Source organism: Podarcis melisellensis (genome assembly GCF_964234715.1).
Source record: "Podarcis melisellensis genome assembly, chromosome: 9".
Lineage (NCBI taxonomy): Eukaryota > Metazoa > Chordata > Lepidosauria > Squamata > Lacertidae > Podarcis > Podarcis melisellensis.
This window is the reverse complement of record NC_138541.1, coordinates 23,377,055-23,397,471: the sequence shown is the minus strand read 5'-3', so window position 1 is coordinate 23,397,471 and position 20,417 is coordinate 23,377,055. Positions and strand designations below refer to the sequence as shown.

The 20,417-nt window shown below is 37.8% G+C and overlaps 1 protein-coding gene across 5 annotated transcripts in view; it reads right to left on the bottom strand.

Moving 5' to 3' along the window:
* Positions 1-4,402: 4,402 nt before the first annotated feature.
* The window catches only part of SGMS2 (sphingomyelin synthase 2), a 29,862-nt gene continuing 13,847 nt past the window's right edge, over positions 4,403-20,417 (bottom strand). For 4 of the 5 annotated variants that reach the window (XM_081925234.1, XM_081925236.1, XM_081925233.1 and 1 more), the window contains 5 exons: positions 12,467-13,119; positions 10,805-10,922; positions 10,521-10,674; positions 7,392-7,558; positions 4,403-6,398 (listed from right to left, as the gene is read on the bottom strand). In XM_081925234.1, the coding sequence (XP_081781360.1) occupies positions 6,195-6,398; positions 7,392-7,558; positions 10,521-10,674; positions 10,805-10,922; positions 12,467-12,921 (1,098 nt within the window). In that variant the 5' untranslated portion in view covers positions 12,922-13,119 and the 3' untranslated portion in view covers positions 4,403-6,194. Of the gene's footprint in view, positions 6,399-7,391; positions 7,559-10,520; positions 10,675-10,804; positions 10,923-12,466; positions 13,120-20,159; positions 20,317-20,417 lie in introns of those variants that run through there. The other variant, XM_081925232.1, reaches the window with a different exon arrangement.

The window sequence follows — 20,417 nt, the reverse complement described above, 5'->3', positions numbered from 1 at the left end:
AGCTCTCTTGAATTCAGTGGAGCTTACTTTTGAGTAGACATGTAAAGTCTTGCAGTGTGAGGCTCTATTTACAACAAAGGAATAAAACACTCCATGAGTTTTCTTTTAGAAAAATGCTGGCTGAGAAACTATTGTAATTAAAGTGTTTAAAGTGGATTGGTTACATTTTCCTTCAAAATGTATGTCAGCTTCACCATTCCTTCCTTCAGTTCAGGTATTTTATTTTCAGTATAAACAGGACTCTGTTTTTGTAGGTGATTGTATGCAGCAATGCCCTTTTTATGTATTCACATTGGTGTAAACATATATGTTGTCTTCTAGATCCAAATGCACACACACAAATATTATAAGCAAGCAATACCCTAGTGGTTTCCCAAACTTGGGTGTCCAGCTGTTTTTGGACTACAACTCCCATAATCCTTAGCTAGCGGGACCCAGTGGTCAGGAATGATGGGAATTGTAGTTCAAAAAACAGCTGTAAGCCTAAGTTTGGGAAACCTTGCCCTAGTGCTTATCTTGCAAATTTGCCCTTATGTTCATTCGTGGCAAAGGCTGTTTCCAAAAAGGACAGCAGGGGGAGGTCTGATCTCTCCATCACTTTAATGTCCTCATTAAAGTGTGGAGGAAAAGGAGAAAAGTAAGTAAGATAAAGGATATTCCCAAGCCTTTCCCAACCAACACTCATGCACCCACCCACCCACCCCAACGCACGGGAGGGGTCTTATGCATTCCCAATACCAGTAAACGGTGTGTGTATCCAATGTAAACAAGATGCTGTAGCTCCTTTGCTGATTGCTGGGCTGCTGTAATAAAAGGGAAGGGAAGGCATCAGCAGGAACAACAGATGGAGAGGAAGAGGAAGAGGCTGAAGGGTTTGAGCACCCTTTCCATCAGCCGCCTCTCTCTCTCCTGAGCAAAAGGAGAAGCACCTGATGAGCAAGGAAGTGGGGAGCAACGGGTGCAACATATAAGCCTGGGGTGATTCTTGCAGAAGGGGAGGCGGGCCAGTGCCCTTGGTGGGGGTCAAATTTGCCAACCCCTAGGTACGCCTCTATGCGGTTGTATACAGATAGTGTTGTGCAACTTTTTCTTTTTTCTTTTTTAGAATAATACTTGGAAAGGTATCCTAACTTTTCTCAAGCAACATTTACCAGAACATTTAGCAAAAAGAAAGCGAATCCCAGTCAAAATTTATCTGGGGAAAAGCAGGATATGTTAGAACAGGGGTAGACAACATTGTGACCTCCAGTTGCTGCTAGATTACAAGTGCAACCCTCCCTATCCTGATTTTGCAGGGAGTTCAACATCTGTTTCTGTAGTATGATGAAAATCCAAGCTTTGAAATATTTATTCTGCTCAGGGTGTTTATATCAAAATATATCAGCACTCAAAAAGTTCAGAGGATTTTTAAAAATTAAATACGACGAGCTGGATCCAGACTAACAGTGTAATTCTACACATGTCCACTCAGAAGTAAGTCCCATTGAGTTCAGTGGGCAATACTCGCAGATTGTAGCCCAAGTTAATTGAACTCTGGTGCCACTGGAATAAACAACTTGAGTATAACCGCACTTACCTGGAAGTAAGCCCTACTGAATTCAATAGAATTTACCTCTGAGGAGACATGGCTAAGATTGTGCTGATAGTCATGATGATTAGAGTCCAACTGACTTCAATGCAACTAGATCCAAGCCATAGGATCTGTTTTGACAGATCATAGGTAAAGGGTTTGAAAACTTCATCCAGATGCCACTATCTTATACTTACAACTGCTGGGTTTAAACCCACAAAATACTGCATATCTAGTCATAATATATTCACTTCTGCCTCTTGAGCCAAACTAGAAAGACCTAAGAAGCATACACTACAACAGTGTTGTAGACAAAAAGTAAATTGAAATTATATTTAATGCAAAACATGTGGGCATACAGTGCCTTTTTTACTTGAATTTATAAACCTTTAAAGATTCAGCCACAAGAATATGCTCATTGAAACTGATTGACATTGAACAGAAATGCAACACTATGTGTGTCCATTAGGGGGCTAACAGGCACTACACACAGAGGCTACGTACACTGGATTATATATCTAGGTTTAGTAACATATCCAAGACTTCTGTTGCCAGTCATCATACTAAAGCACTCTCCCTGCCCCCCTTTTCTTTACAAGATACAATTATGGCCAAAATCTTTAAATAAGCACCTAAAACAGAACTTGCTATTTTGGAAATGTTGTCAGAGGCACTTCACTGACATCACAAGAGAAATGCACATCCCACCCGGGGGGGGGGGGGGACATGACCAAGAAATTTCAACTTTACTGCTGTGGCTTGTATAAAGGATATTTAATTCAATAAAAATCCATAAAACTGGAAGGAAACAAAAGGAGGATGGGCTGTGACCACTATAATGATTATTAATGTATTTTAAGATTTTTGTTTGTTTCTCATTTGTTGGTTCGTTTTTACTTCGCTGTGCCAGTTACAAATTTGACTTTATGTATATCATATTTCAAGCTTTTGAGCTATGCTTTTGGGATGCCTTTGCTTTGACAGCTGAAGGAGACTTCAGAGTACAGACTGGTATTTTTTATAGTTTTAAAGAGATAATGAAACTTATATTTAAGCTCCTTCCTATCCTGTATACTTTCTTTTCTTACGATTGTTTTCAGTCGATTTGTCAAGCAATAAAGTTATTGGAAATATTTGGCAATAAAGTTAGTACCAGAGGCCAGGCCTTCATAGCCTGTGACCATCTTGCCAAATGCAGCCTCCCAGCCAAATATGATGGCCAGCCAGGTACTCTACAGCTCCCCTGGTTTGGTTTTGTAGACAGCAAAACCAAGAGGATTATTTAAGCCCTTAGGTATCCAGCAGACATGTCTGTCATAAGTTGTGCAGGCCTTTTAAACAATATACTGAAATGAACAAGAGCAAAAAAGCTCACTAAGAACCAGAATAAACACGGTCAACAAAAACTGCATCATTTTTAATATTCTCCCTATTTGTCAGGAGATTAATCCTGCAGCTGTTTTCAAGTAGTGTACCACTGTAGTTTACTAGGCATTCCTTTGCTAACAGTTATCTACAAGCTTATCAAATTACACTTGACATCTAAGGAGATGGATTCATTTATTCTCCACTTTAGTATTTCTCATCCAAAACAAGAATAATCAGAAACCAAGAAGCTCAAATTTCACTGTGAATTATGGAAATAGCTGTATAGCTGATTAAGTTCAATTCTATCTCTTTATTTTAATTAACTGGCCAGTACATTTATATACTATTTGAATACCAGATCCTTGTGCTTTAGTGTTGAAAGCAATTTAGAGAAGCATGCCAAAGTCCCTCTGAATAATAATTTTTTTAAAAGCACAAAATTGCAGCTCAAGTTTCACTAATTTTGAATGGGAGATAAACAGTCCAACTTTCTCTGATCTACACTTGTCGCCTAGGAGATAAAATGTACATGTTTCAGTCACTGATGGTGCCCTCAAACCTAGGTGGTCTACCTTAGAAATTTAAAAGGTTAGCAATTTGATGTTAACGTACAGAAACCAGGTTGAGGACTTGAAGGAAGAGACTATTTTTGCAAGTGTAGCTTTCAATTTCTGGCTGAACCCCTAACACACATGCAACGTATTGAAAAGACACGAGGCCTTTTGTCCACACAGATGGTTACCACGAACTTTGCCACTTGCTTTTGAAACATGTAAGTTTCAGTCCAGCTTGAGGGTTGCTTCAAATGTGATAAAATGCATCATGAGAGCCACTTTGTTGTAGCAAAGTTGCATGCAGGATAGGTGTAGATTGTTAATGTGCAAACATATGCACACATTTTGTTGATCTACACAGCTTGAATGCTATATTCATACAGAAATGCTCTCTCCTTTATACATTTTGCCATGTTTGAAGCGGCCCTGAAATAGGACTTGGGGTGACTGATGTATCAGAAAGAGTCCCTCTACATACTTTCCTTTGTATTTATCAGGACCGTGACCACCATCTCCAATGCAAATCAAAATAAGTTTGTTTTAGCCTTAAGTTATAAATCTGATTTTGTCATTTTATTAGCCACTGCATCTAATCGTTTACTGGTTAGTTATTAACCTTGTTAGTTATTAACACAAAAAAAAATTATGTATGTACCTGTAACTGGCCTGAGAGCAAGTAAGTTAAATATTTCTAGGAAGGAAAAATTACCCATAAAAGTAAGGTTTCTGGCTGAATTATCATACTCCACTATCTTCTGTTCCAATGATGCATTATTTGTTGTACTAAGATATGTTGTTGCCAAAGTGATAGTCTGAAAACCAGAATTAGCTTAACGGCCTGGCCTGTGAATGAAAGAAACACCCAGACCTACACACTGAATTTTAAATTAGAATAAATTTTCCAGTCAAATTGTCTCATTACTTTTTTTTAATGTCACTCTTTAAAGCATTATTTTTAAAAAAGTTATAGTAACTGATTAGACTTAAGCAAATTCAATAGTTATTTCTCTAGCTGCTCCTTTTACTGATTTTTTTTATAGAAAAGCAATTGGCAACAATGAAAAATACATTTAACTACTAGATATTATAATGGTAATGACACTGTTTGATTCCTGTACAAAACAGAACAAAAAAAGTGGGCCATGTTAGCTTTCTTAAACATTAACTTAATAAATGTTTGGGTGTTTTCACATATACAGTTTTATATTACACAGAAACATTTTGTTCAACCCAAAAAAATCTGTAAACAATAAAGTAGCAGACTGGCCACATGACCATTTAATAAATAAATATAGTGTTAGGTAATAGTGAAACAAACACACCTATTGCAGTGAATACCCTTGGCACAACAACTCAAATTCACACCAAGGAAAAAACAATGTGATGTTCATCTGTAGATGTAGCACATCCAGCTCTCAGGCCCACTGTTCCATAGTTTTTGCAAAAATCGCACCATTTCTTTTTAAGCCTTCAAAAAATCCTTACAGAAGATCAAAGCCAGTGAGTGACTGGAGGATCAGGAGAAGTTTTGTCTCCCACAGCATTTAAATGGTTCACTCAAGTTTATGTATTATTTGCTATACATGTGTAGATAGATGCACAGCCACGTACAAACACAAAAACAATGTTAACAATCCTGCAGGAATTTTATGACTATTTAAAATTACAAATTTATACCTCTGAGAGCCAACAATGTGGTTGTCCGCACTCAGTGGTATTTTCAGTCATTGCCTGAAGGAGTATCAACATTCTCTTTCAATTACAGATCCTCCATTTTTTGAGCATTCGCTGCAAAGTGCATATACTCAAAATGTGTTATGCACATGCACCACACATTCATGCAAGCTGACCAGCAGAAATTTAAATAATTCCCTTGCCTTTCATATATGCATTTTAACAATAAATTATTTTTTCCTGTTGTTGAATGCTGACGATGTTAGTAGACATTATTTCTAACTTACAGTATCATCAGGTAAAATAGGTTTTATGGTCATATATGGATATATATATATAAAATTGCCACTTATTTTTTTTAAAAAAATGTAAAAAACAATAGAGGGTAGCTAGAGTATATGGAAACAGTGGTGACATTACAGGGTTATAATATATTCATTCCCATAAGAGTGTATAAAAAGATCAAGGTTCACTTCTGGTGTCACCAGTTATGTAAAACAAGTCTTGCCTTCACTAGTAAGACCACTGCTTGCCAACTTCTGTTACTCTCTGTTACTCTCTGCATATAGCTAGAAAGACCAGTATTGTGCCTTTTATCGTTTACTATGGTTTTGCTCTTCAAACTCCACGAGTCTAAAGCAGATATTTTGTTTCAGTGCTTCTGTGGGATGAGTGATATTTAACAACAGATGGTGTGATGTGTTCTTTGGCACCTCTGAATCTCATTAAGAAACCAATGTCCTAGCTTTCCTCCTCCTCAGGAAGTGTTCTGTTGGCACCAGAGTGCCACTGAGTGCCAGTGTCTACTAGCGCTGAAGAGTGGGATGAAACTGTACAATATGACTAGAAAAATATACCAAGGGGCAATAATTATTTTGTTTGTGTCTACAATTGTCTTTTCTCAGATCAGTTGCACAAAGTTTGGTCCACTTCTGCAGTTAACAATCTAGTCATCTTAAGAGCTTTGGTTATAGCACAAATGTTTTGGTAGAAGTAAAGAACAATACATTCTCTTGTCTTCGTTTTCTTCAGGTGGATTTTTCATTGTCCTCTCCCGTTTTCTGAACTCGGGAATACTTTTTGCATGAAGACTTGAAACAGCTAGGGGGCCAAGATATTGGCCATGAGAAACAGCAAGGCACAGAGCCCTGTATATTCTTTTCAAAGAAATTGAATATTGGAAACCACCATGCTCGAGAGAGAAAGTTTGTCTGTGATGAGATTTTCAAGTTCTGCATTAAGAGGGGGGAGAAAAATATATTAAGATCCTGCTGAGACTGCTTTAAAAAGAGACATATTTAAACCACTGGAATAATTCTTATTTTTTCCTTAGAAAGAAATCACTTCCATGGAGTAAAAAGCATATAAAACATAGGTATAATTCAGATAGGACAATCAGTTTCTCTCTGTCCTTCAGCTCCATATTGGTTTTCGTGCTGGAATTTTGTGATAAATGACGCCATTTGAAACAGAGGGCAGTAAAGTAAAACCAGGCAAAGTAGTATTATTTATTAACTCCTCGTATTACTCCAAGGAGCTCAGAGACATACACATGGGATTCCTAGACTCCCATGAAGGTAATAAGGCAGCTCAAACCTGCTTAACCTCATATAGAAATTTTCTTTTGGCCATCTTTTGTGCTACTTACAGCAAAGTAGTAAAGTTGTTTTCCAGACTAACTACAATATTTTTGACCAGCATTCCATTCACGTAGTGAAAATGCCTCTCCACTTACAGTTAACTGGTTCACAATTAAGTAAAAGAAGTTCCAGTAATTTAGAAAGGCATTCATTTAAACTGAACCAGATTTGTGATAGACTTTTTTTTAAAAGCTTCACATGTATAGTGTAGTTAAGGTACTGGATATGATTTACCAAAACACAGTTGCAACAAATGTGTGCAGTTAGATGTTTATGGTGGGATTCCTGTGCACATTTACTTGAAATGATAACTGATTGAAAAGGCAGGTCTTACTCCTCAGTGTGGGACTGGGATGTTAGTGCCTTAAATTCAAATAAACTTCACCATGACTAACTTTTTTTCTGGACTATACCAATATTTTCTTAGATGTTGACCCATGAGATTTCCAGGGGGGGAGTAAAAATGCCTTTAAAAAGTCCAGCATAATTCAGCAATCTCATTTTAACATAATACATTTTTTAAAGCAGTACTATATATCTCAAGTACCTAACATTAATTTAGAAGCTGGTATTCCCGTTACTCACCTTTTCATTAGCCATTGAGTGATACCACCAGAAGAGCCTTGTGGTGATATAATAAGCAATGACAACATCTATAGTATAATGTTCATGTCCTACTAGGATGCAGATTATTCCAGCAACACTCATACACCAGCAGATCAAGTGATACCACCAAAAGTGACGAGGTGAATCTGCCCAAGAAGGAAAGCATGTTAAAGAGGTTTCATATGAGAATTGTATCTAGAGCAGCAAAACAGATGAATATGAATTTGAACTAATTTGTGAATGCAAATGCATGGATATCCACATGCACACACAAGAGACATAAACTAAAATATTATATTTAGTTCACAGGAACAGGTTGCCATATAATTTGATCCCATAGAGTAAATTTAACAGGAGATAAATATATGAATGCTGGCTAATCAGCTGATTTGCTCAATTTGCACTATGTTGCCGGCTGGGTTTCCATACAATACATATCTGACTCATGCTCCTAGGGGATATGGCAGAATACACAACTGCCATGCAGAAGGTCTCAGGCTTAATCCTTGGATTATTCAATTAAAAGAATTTTCCATCAAGGAAAAAACCTCTGCCTGAGACTTTGGAGAGCTACCTCCCTTGGTGTAAATAGCACTGGACTAGATGGACCAATGGCAGTCTCCTATGTTCAAGGCCAATTGTATAATCTGCACCACCAACATTGCTTTATAAAGATGGGTTAGCAATATGGGCTCCAATCTGGCACCCAAAGAGTACCACCTAGCTCAACAATGATCAGATTTACTACCTGTTCCCCATATTCTTCCAACTTGCTGCAAGCCTCCTGTCACTCGTCCTTGCTATCTGACACTATGAGGAAGGAACATACTGGCAGGTAATGGAAGGAGTGTTACAGAACCATCACTACCATAACCCTTCATACAAAACTTACATTTAAGAGCTCTTAAAATTGTGCTGCAACTATCTGACATCCATAAAAGCATACAAGTAAAAAAGAAAATTAATCCATTCATTCAAAGGGGTAAATGGTTCCCACCACCATAATACTATCTTTCTTTTTCAACCCATGGCCAATTTTTACATGGCAGCACACTAATCATAATTATATTTGAGGAAGGAAAGAAGATAGCGAAATTAGATCAGAGAATCATTCATTTCCTTTGTGTTTTTTGAAGAATAACAGCACCAGTACCTATTTCAAATAAATTCAATCCAATTTATGTAATTAACTAAAAATACAAACAAACCAGTGCACTACTGCATTTTATTGCTCATTCCAAAAATAAATGTCAAAATGGAGGGAAGGAAGCTTGTACAGCCATCTCTGGCCAGGGAGTTAAATATATTGATAAACAGGGATGAGAACACAGGAAGCATCTTTCAGATTGGCAAAATGCCTGTTCAGAAAGATCAGTGGAGCATATTGCACTCAGCTTCAGAATAATGGAGCAGTATTTGCTCTTGCTTCAAACAGCATCCCCCCACCCCCATAATCATACAGGAACAAGAAATTAGTAGATAATATCCTGATGTACAGTCCACACCACTTATTTATAAAGCCCTGCCAGCAGTATTCCAGGGTTCACAGGACAATCTAGTGAAGAAGAATGGCTGTAATAGCCCCATGTCAGTAATAATTTCCTTCCTTTCCTTTTTCTTTTTCTGCAAAGGGCATATGCTAAATGCTAGATAGGTAAACTAAACAACAACATTAAATGGGATGATTAAACATGACCACAGTACATCTGTGACAACATCCTCACATAAAAGAATGCATGAAACAGCTATTTACCAACTACTCATGGAACATTATATCCACATAATGTTCTCCCACCTCCACTAATGTATTAAAATGTAATATGTATATTACATTACCAGAAACTGTCACATATTCAGGCTTCACAGAACCTACATAGGTATATTCATGTTAATAGGAACATGCATATGCCAATGAAATGTATGTTTTCCAGTTTATATGGAACCCAGTTTTTGACATGCTTGTTCTTTGTAGCACCAGCCTTCTAACAACCAAAATAAAGTACTCATGCGTAAGTCTTCTAGAACTACAAATTGGTGTAGTGAAGTGGGTAGAGTTTTGGACAATGACTAGGAAGACCCATCATTGGTTAACATTGGACCAGGAACTCTCTATCAGCCTACTTGACCCCATAAGGTTGTTATGAGGATGAAGTGCACAAGGGACCTTCTCTGCAACCCCAAGTTCTCTGAAGGAAGTGTGGCATAAACATGTAAATAAATAAGGGAATATTTATTTTATGAGACCTCGTGGCAAAAAGAAACAAGGAAGACAATGCCAAAGAGAAAGGTAAGCAATTATTTCTGTCCTACACCAATTTATAGTAACTGAATTAGGCTTGGGAACACAAACATCTTTTCTTTTTTCTAACTGAAGGAACAGTTTGCAACAAGCCATCCAAATTAGATAGCTGTGTTTAAAAAACAACCAAAAACTAAGACCATGAGGCCTAGTTTGCACATTAGGATTGCCACACTAAGACCACCTAAAACCATACGAAACATTTAGGAAAATAAGAAAGGCTTTAGGTGTGGAGCAGTTCATCAAGTGAACTGAGTAACAGACAGGAATTCAATGTAGTGCAAAGCAGATTGCTCTTAGCGCAAGCATTGCTGCTTGCATGGTTTATCAATTTGCTCTTTCCTCCAACCACATTCTGTTCTAGGAGTTCTCTTCCCTTACCCAAGGCAACTGCAGGGGACACCTGGGGGGAAGAAGAGGGGAAACCCCAGTTGTGGCCAGTGGAAATCCTTGCCTGTGGTTTCCTGGTGGCACTCACACTCATTAATTCAATCCTGCCCATATTTTCCACTTAAGTACAAACTTTTCCTTGGGATAATTACATTCCCACAGAAAAACCTGGCAAGCTGCTTCACATGACTGATCTACCATGTAAGAGTCACCAAATGGAGCAATTTTAAAAGTATTTCATAAACTGGCCAAAACGTCAGAACTGGCCCAGACTTTCTGCCATTTTCAATCCAAAATCAGAAGCATTTGGTTAGATTGGTGCACATACAGAATACTGAAACTAGTATAAAAATCAGTGGAGTAGTGTTGCTAAGCATTTATGAAAATAAAAATAAAAAAATCGAAAAATTGAAACTTACATTCCTTGATAAATAGGTAAGTGAGTGTTAGCACTACAGTGTGACCACTGAACAGGAAATCTCCGCATAAGATGTGTGAGCCTGTTATAGACAGTCCACCGCCGGAAATTAGTTGCAGGATCCGCTGAACCTTGGCTTGAGAATTTCCATTTAGCTAGTTTGTCATAGGGAGAACAAAATAAGAAGAAACACAAGCTGAAGGAGACTGGAAGTGTTTGGTTGGATAAAGAACTCCAAGCCAACTGATTTGTAAAATAAATATAATTTGCATTTACTAGGTTTACCTTTGGAGCACACTGAAAATGCATTCCAGGAACAGGGAGAGTGGTGACATACATGGTAATGCAGCGGTAAAGGTATAAAGTTCCTATTATAAAGAAGAACCTTCGTCCCACTATTGATCTGAAAAATAATATTAAAGAGAGATTGTTCATGTAGTTATGCTATAAGTACAACTCCATAAAAAGACTATGCCTGCAAAATTCAACATATCTTTCCCACTCTTAATCTGTACTCCATAGCATAGGATAATGAGTACAACAGGAAAACTGTTATAGCCACGTTCTTATTTATTTATTTATAAAAAATACTTTTCTACTGCAATGTCAAAAAATATCAAAGTGGTTTACAACAATTATATATACATACACAATAAAAACCAAGCAAAAAATTAAAAACACAAACAAGCTAACTATTGCAGAATATGTTTTAATTGTCCACATAAACCTACCATCATAGAAAAGTTTTCAGCAGATGTTTAAAAGTTAAAATTGAAATTTCCTGCTGAATCTCTATTGGAAGAATGTTCCACAGGACTAAGCCAATGACACCATAAATTATATAGTAAAGTTTTAGATTTTTCAAGATTTGCAACATTTGACTGTAATATGTCTATCTTATGGACCAATATGCTACAAAAAGAGCAATTCATACTTGTGGAACTACTAAGACATGCACTTCTCTATTATTTGACCACCCAAGTGTATCTTATGGGATCTGTTATCATTGTTGTATATTACTTTTAAGGTTAGATTCTAGGAAGGTGGCATATACACATTTTTGAGTAAAACAGCTGATGTAGAGCAGTAACAATTCCTGCAAGACTTGATTGCTTATTTCCCATACAACCAACTCTGGGAAGCTGCATAATTCATCATGTTACTAGCTGCTTCCTGTATGTGGCTGTGACCATAGAACTACTCTCTGCATGAAGGGTTTGGCACTGATGAACTGAAATATAGATAGTAGCACATATTAAATATTTGTTGTGCTAGTTTTCTTTTAGGTGAATTGAACAATTCTACATGTGCGATCTCAGAAGTATGTCCCATTGAGTTGAACAGGAATTAATCCCAGATAAATTGCTATAGGACTGCATTTTAAATCATATTCAGATTAAATATAAATATGTTGCATCTTTGTTACAAATCCATTTGTTTTAAACATAATTATATAAAGAAGGAAAAACTGATAATCCAAAATGTTAGGCAACACCACTTACCATTTCTATAATAGCATTATTGCAGACTTGCATGTATCTCTTTTTCTAGTATCTCAGTCCTTTCTTTTGCAAGTCCTCATGATTAATAAGTAAATTTTGATTAATAGGTAAAACTCTGAATTCTCTCAGGGAGGGCCAAACTAGATGTGTCCTTAATATGTGTAATGTTCACTACATATCAGTTTTTCCTAAGCTACCTGCATGATTGAGGAAGCTCAGTTCTCACTGTAAAGGAATCACTCCCCCATTGAGACTGGAATGGAAGTCCCCTCATACAGTTTTTTTTCTAAAATCCCAGCCATGCCATAAAACAGATTTCTATTCTGATCTCTGTAGGTAAGTGATTAATTAGTTAAAGACAGACAAGTTACATAACTGCCTATGTCTTTAATTGACATCTAGTTTGGTCTTTAATAATAAGAAGAAAAGAAGCTGTGCAACTTACTTGTATCTGAGAAACAGCCACTGGATTGTCCATAATCCAAACAGTATAATTCCATTTATTTCTGATACAGAAAAAGCCCATTCTACACGATCAATATAATCAAAAAACTTATCTGGCAATGGAGGACTGAGCTCCTTGGGAGGCACCCTCTCATGTACCGCTGTGATAATGACAGTCGTTAGAATTAAGTTGAAGACAGCATACACAAAGGCAATGCCTGTTTTCCACCATTCTAAAGGAAGTTTGTTTCTAGATTCAGCGGGCATAGAAATCTGTATATAGTCTGGATACTTCTTAGTGCCTTTCCGCAAACCATTGGATAAAACCTTTGGTTTGCTGCTGCTGTTCTTGTTCTCCTCACTGACAGTGAGTGTGGGTCGAGCATAACCATTTGCAGTTTCATTGTTCTGGACTTCCATGTGCTCTTCAAGCTTTGCTGTCTCTATGGTATCCATCCTAGCACTTGCAGCAAAATTAACAAATTCTTGTCTGGTTTCTAATATTATCTCCTGCTTCTTTTAAAGTCTGCTTCCCGTAATTCCAGCCAGTCTTGGTCCTTTAACAAAGCATGTCGAAACCGGGGATTCCAATTTAACTTTCAATTCAGGAAAGAGTCTCACAAGCTTTTCTTCCAGGGACCATCAATACATTCTCTGCAATTAAAGTTGACAAAGATGTAAAATTTGCAAAAATTGTCACAGTTACCTCTGCATGTATGTTGGACAGTACAGGTGGTGGCCATTTCTAATGTCCAGTACAGCTTTCCTGGGTTATCCTGGATGGCTGGACATTAGATTTGAGCTCTTAATAGTTGCTTTCAGTACCTAGCAATTCTAAAATGCAAGTTGCTGGGCATCAAGCTTGTCCAGAAGTCACAACTTCAATACGACAAGGTCCTTCCTTTTTATCAGAGTTCTACAAGCTTGTGATTTACAATGTAGAATGCAGCCTGCCAGTAACCTTACAACCACACACAAAATTTATTATCCAATCACAGGTAAACACATATCTAAAACATAGACCCATTTGAGCGCTAGGGGGCAGTTAGATAGTTGGTAGGCTGCATTTGACTTCATAGTTGTGCCAGACTACTATAATTTCATAAATATGGGAATAAGTTGTGGCTATTCAGCAATGCCAGATAGTTACACTGTGTACACTCCTTTTGATTCTCTTTACTATTTCAATTTTCCAGTCTGAGCCCTGTCCCTGGGGCATGGAGGAGAAGATGCCTTTTGGTACGTGAAAGTCTAATCCACTGGTTCAAGGCATCTCCATGTGCTGCAAGTCACTTAATTCATGAGTAATATCAGATACAGATAGGGAAGATAAGTTTGATGGGACAGATAAGACATCAGCTTTTAAAGTATGCCCATTTACAAAGGGGAACAGAATGTCCTTAAGAATGAGGAAAATACATTTCTGTCCCTATGTCTTATTCTGCTCTTAAATGTCCAACTAGTTCCCTTTTAACATGCTTGCCCTTAGATACAGCTGCAAAGTTCTTTTTGATCTTTGCTTTCTCTCTCCTATCCATTATACAAGCCAAGCCTGACACTATCCTTTTGATCTCTAGAAGCAGCACCAAATAATCTGTAGCCATTAGAAACCAAGTAATTTGTATGCTCCAAACACTGAAAGCAGTTGGGTCAAGATCACCAGGAACAATACACAACCAAGTAAGCAGTCAAATGAATGAGTCCTGAACATTCTAGTCACTGAAGTTTATTTGTTCTGGCTCACCTTTGTTTTCACAACAGTGTAAACAAAAGAATCAGTCAATACAATATCACTCCTTTAGAAATAATGCAGTCAGTACAGTAACTGTAAATCCAAATGAAGTTAAAAATAAAATGAAAATGAAAATCATTCAAAATACAAAGTGCAAGTTTGAATGAACAAACAGGCAGACATTGGCTTCTAATGTTCTAAAACCTTAACGTATGATGACTATATTTTTATGGACAGTAAGCAAAATCTAAGTTTTCTATTTACGTGGTGCTATAAACTATGGTTAGACTAGCACTGGTTGGTCAAGTCATTGCCACAAGAGAGGCTGAAGTGTGCTTTGAAAGTTAAGGCAATATATTAGATATAATTCTATGCCCTTCGGAACCAAAAGATATTGTGGAACATTTTCCTATGGTCAGTATTAAGGGCAACAAAGGAATATCATGGGAAGGAGGGGAATGCAAGAATTTGTTGAGGCAGGTCACACTATAGCCAACAGACATGGGAGAGTCCTAGAAATATCAGCTGATACCTAGGTTCAAACTGAGTAATAGTTGAGCATTGGGGCAATCCCTTGTTTCGGACGGAGGGGAGGTTGTAGTCCTTGCCTGCACCTCCAAACGCTGGGGTATCCCGGTAAAGGGATCGGGGGGAGTGGCCATGTCCACCCTATTTCATGGGAACACCCTATTTGATGTAAGTCTTAGGAACCCCCACCTGGATTGACCACACGTCGCTTCCAGTGGGCGGGCCAGAAGTATTTAGATTGCCCCATGCCCAAGCCAAACCTCTTTCATCTGTATTCAGTAAAGTTGTGGCCTGTTTTTACCCAAAACCCAGTCTTATTGGTCTCTTATTTATATGGGTTGGGGTATAGGAAGTCCGATGCCTTGTTCTGCAACAGGATCAAGTATTACAGACTACCCTGAACTAGCAAGGAGGATGGCTACACATTGTTTTAGGAAATGGGTTTAGAAAATACATACATATGTCTTTGAATGCAAGAATTAAGCGTGCCTTCAATTTTAACCCAGAAAAAAGAGAGAACGATAAACTAATTATTAGGTGTTTGAGAAATACTGCTTTAGATTGCAATAATTTGTGTGAAATATGTTTGCCTTCCAAGTAGCAGCTTAATCACCTCCCCCCGGCACCTCATCTGAAAGAAACAAGTATGTTCATGTGTATAACCTGTAGGCTTGAGAAAGAGTGATACAGGATACCAAGTCCATATAAAAGATGTGAATTGGGATAAAGTCTACTATATTGATTGTGCATTATTATTTATTTAAAGAAAACTGGCTCCTGCTTCTCCTTCCAGAATTCAAGTTTATTAGAACTGCTCCTTGTCACTGGCTCTCCCTGCTCACTAAACCCTGTTGCCCCTTCAGCAAACTCCGCTGCCTTAAGAGATATCTTTGGGAGGGGGAAAAACTAAGAACCCTACACAAATGTGGAGCTGAGTCCCTAAAACGGTAGGAACTAGTGTGTCTCTGCACTCCTTTCTTGCTTCACCTTTTTCTTCTTCCTCTGACAGCAAACAAAACAAAACAAAATCAAAAATCAAAACAAACACAACAGAATTTCCCATGACATTGGAATGAGGAAACTGATGTCAGGGCTCCATACAAACCAGAATATCAAAGCAAGGAATGCCTACTATTAAAACTAAAATTCAGTTCAGTTTAAGCTGTTTTCAAAATGAGAAGATAAACTTCACTGCTTCAGTACATGAACATATACTGAAAGGAGATAGTTTTATGTCCAGTAGTGCTTCTCTTTGGATATCTTATCCCTATTGTTGTGATATTTAATAATGCATTCTACATCCTTCATAACTCTGCAGCGCAACCTGCGGTTTTCCCAATGTCATAGCTTAAAGTCATCATTAATTGGATTTGTTACATCCTTGTGTTGTACTGTACAAAATGATTTTACCAGGTTTTTTATATCCACTGGCTAGTGTACAAAACTGGCAATGTCTTTTAAGATACTCAGTCATAAAGAACCAGAATACAATTGCATTATGTTTTTGCTTTGGCCATAGGCTATTTCAGGCCAAAAGGCTGATCTCCAAGTATAGCTTTCAAGACACAGGAAAGAACCATCAAATCAAGGCAGACAGCAAGCTTTTCTCAAATCAAGCACTTTACTTTGCAATATCATTTATAAACATTAGGCATAAAGCTCATTAGACAAATGATTGCTTCTTTTAGGAGCAAGAGCAAAACACAGTGACCCATTCTCACCATAGTTTCAAGCACTGCATTATAAACACAATACATTATAAACAAAGCATGTTGAGGATGAAGGATGAAGCAAGGTGGGATCTAGAGTCAACTCTTAGCTTGTGCACTGGAATAGAGAAGAAGTCAGAGTTCAGGGTGGGGATGAACTCAATAATTATCATACTTGGTAAAAATAACTGTCCATCTGGGTTGGACTAGATCAGTGGTTCCCAACCTTTTTTTGGCCATGCCCCACCTAAGCATCTCTAAAATCCTGATGCCCCCTGCCCAATGATATATAATTCTTATTATTCAAAAGTGAACTCCTATTCACATGGAGGAAGCCTAAAAGGCCATTAACTTGGTCTAAACAAGCTCAATTTGACCTCCTGTGGAGCATGTGCCCCATGTTGAGAACCACGGGACTAGACCCTTGTGGTACTTTCCAAATTATGGAATTCTGTGATTCTATGATAAAGTATTCTCCAAAACCATTTGGGGCCCCAAGTGGATTGGAATCATTGGATAATCCCCATATCAGGTAAACCTGAATTTACAGAGACTGGTGTTGTTTGAGGGTAATGTGATGTGGACTATGCAAATTAAATGGGAATGCAATCAGCTGCAAACACACAGTAAAGTTTGATGTGGACAAGCCCAAAGTTTAGTCATAGGCATTAAAAGAGAGAGAGAAGTGAGTAATATGTACTTTCCTTTACCCAGCTAAAAAGTGTGAGTCAACAGTCAGCAAAAGGAAAAGTGTAATTAGTCACATGCCCCACCAAGAAGAAGTGGCTCAGCTATATTTAGGATGTGTCATTTATATTTATTATCACCATGAGAGGTTGTCAAGTGACATAGGAATCTGGAATATTTGTGTATTAATTATATAAGAGTTGATACCTAACTGTAATTTGTTCCTAAATGAGGCAAGATGTTACCACAGAATACACAGCGAGTAAAACATGGAGATAAAGAAATACAGTTACATTTTAAGTTAAGAAGCTTTACTATAGTTTTCCTGTAGTCTTTCTTTCCATTTCTTGAAAATATAGACTCCTTGTCCATAGTGAAAAGTTTTAGCATTGGTACATAAATATAAAGGGATGGCAAGAACAACTATAAGTAGTTAAAAATTAAATCCAAAAATACCTAGATTACTCTTGCCATTCCTGACACATGATTTATTATTTTGTGTGACAGGAAGTAGCTACACACACTATGCTGATGTGTGACTCAAACGTTTTGGCTCCCGAACACCACAAACCCAGAAGTGTTCCGGTTTGCGAACCTTTTTTGGAAGCCGAATGTCCGACACGGCTTCCGCAGCTTCCGATTGAGTGCAGGAAGCTTCTGAAGCCAATCAAAAGTCACGCCTTGGTTTTTGAACGTCAAACAGACTTCTGGAATGGATTCTGTTCGAGAACCAAGGTACGACTGTATTTTTATTTAATCATTTCCTAAAATTTAAACAAAACTTGATTGTAATTTAGCACTCTTTATTCAAGCAACGAGTTATTTCCTGCAAAAATCTAAATCCCTTATCTTTCTCTGAAAAAAACACTTATGGAGGACAAAATTCAATTTAAGATGGCCTTTGTCCATTTGGTACCAGACATACAGGATGAGATATGAAGTGGACCATCTTTCCTTCTACTATTAAAGTCAAACACAACAGCTACAATTGTTGGCTGGCTGGCTCTTGAGCTACAACAGAAACTAATGCCCCTGTGAAAGGCAAAACAATGTTGTTCTTATGAACACTATGGAAAAAGGAATATACATTTTCTCTCATATAGTATCTCTACAAGGAAGAGGAAATGACGTTGGTTACCTCCCTCCACATTTGGAATTTGAGTTCACACATGCAGCTTGTTTTTGGTTTAAGTTAAAAGAAAGAAAAAACACTGCTAGTCACCTTATCCATAGTAAGAATCTGCCACCGAGTAAAGGGAATCATGCTCTACTGCCAGTACACCCTATTTATTTTGTTTGATTAAATTTGAGGAGGGGGTAGTGATAAAATGATTGATTAATAGGCAGTAATTGAAGGAAATTTTATTTTGGAGCAGAACCTGGATCATCTGGGTGGTATATTAAGGATGAACCATTGCTGGTGATCTGGGGAGCATATAAATTGAATAATATGCTGGGGATGATTTGGATGGGAAAATAATTGGGTTTCTTAGGTAAAATTTAAATGTTAGTAATTATCTCTAACATTTGCACACAAACGAGCATATGCAACTCTGTGTCCTCAGCTTGGTTGTGTCTCTCCTTTTTGCTGATGCATAACTAGTCACCCTGCAGGTATGCCCTTTACCTACACACTGGACCTTTTTTCTTAACTTGTTTGTTGCAATACTATGTCTATATTCAAAGCTGCTACACTTTCTGTATTCATGCATGCCTGGCGCTAGGAGACCAACTGAAGTGTAAAATAAGGCACAGGCACTAGTTAGAAAACATAACTCTCTTCTGCATTAAGAGGTCACTGTTGATACTACTGCAAGTATAAGAGACAAATGTGAAACATAACTCAGTTAAGACTGGTTGCTATCTGGCTCCTCCTTTCCCACAAATGTCTCATGGGTCATTCCACTTGGTCATGATTCATAACAGCAACTATGCAACATTACATAACCAATTTTAGGTATCAATTCCATTTTCCGCTTTCCATCCCCACCCATTTCTTTTTGCACTGCGTCTGTTAGGCGGTATAGCTGTACTGAAGCTGCCTTCAGTGCACTGGCAGATAAGTAATATATAAATGCAATAAATAATCAAACCAGTTGAGGCATGAAATATTCATCAACTTTAAAAAGCAACAACAACTAAAGAGCAACTAGTTTTAGCACTGCAAAAACTGCCAGCACAGACATTTCCCACATTTATATAAAGTATTTCGCCCTCATCTTTCTACCCAAGATGATCTCCATGGCAAAGATGTCACTAAAGGCCAGGAAGGTTTAAACCTCTGATGAGTTTCAGGTTGTGAGTTTGCTAGTGTAACATTGGTGGCACTTTTTCCTGTGTGCACTTGCCTTATACCCAGAAAATGTATTGCTTTTATCTTTTTTAAGTAGAAAGTAGGGGGGGGGGCAGAAAAATCACAATTTGATAATGCATAGCACATGCTTCTTAACACCTCTAGCAGGCCAGTACCTACAGTCAAACACTGGCATTTTGCAACAGTCAAGTTATGTAGCCACAGCAATGACCACAGAAGCTAGGAGGAGTGCAGAGAGAAGAAATGCCATGGTGCATCTGCATTAGCAAAACCAGAAGCCTTCATCTGCCCCAGCTCCAATAAAACATGTCTCTCATGTACTGGTCTCTACTCCCACAGCAAGCGATGTAACTCTCCAATGGTTCGCCTTTACCCTTGATGAGACACTCTTCCATAGTCTCTTGAGACAGACAGATGCCAACAACAACAGAAAGGTGAGCAGTCAACAGAAGATGTTCTTTGCCACTGACATCATACTAAATATTTCTGCCATCATATAATCAAAGAGGAATGTAATTCCTTTGGGGTGAGGAGAAAGAAGAAAAGAAACTAAGTATACTTATTAAAAGAGGATTCAGCAGGCTGCACAGCAGAATTTCGGCAGATCTATGTGGCCCAATCACTGTAGGCTATGCATTAGGTTGGGAATCAGTAAACATACATTCAAGTTTAAAGAAAGTCCAAGAAGCTTAAAAGGGAAAAACATCCTACTTTTCCTTCTGACCTGACTATTTAAGATGTTCTTTGATCCAAATCCTAGGTACAATACAATGTCCCAAGTGACACCTTGAAATGCCATCATAACCAGTTCATGCTCAACAGTTTTACATAATGGCTGAGCTGTACAAGTACTCAGAAAGATTCTGAGGCAACTCAGAGCAAAGTTGGAACTGTTTATGATGTAATCGTAATTCAGATGTGTAAAAATTCCTATTCAGAACTTTTGCTGAGCAGAGATTAGGTAGGTGGTAATTTTCATCAG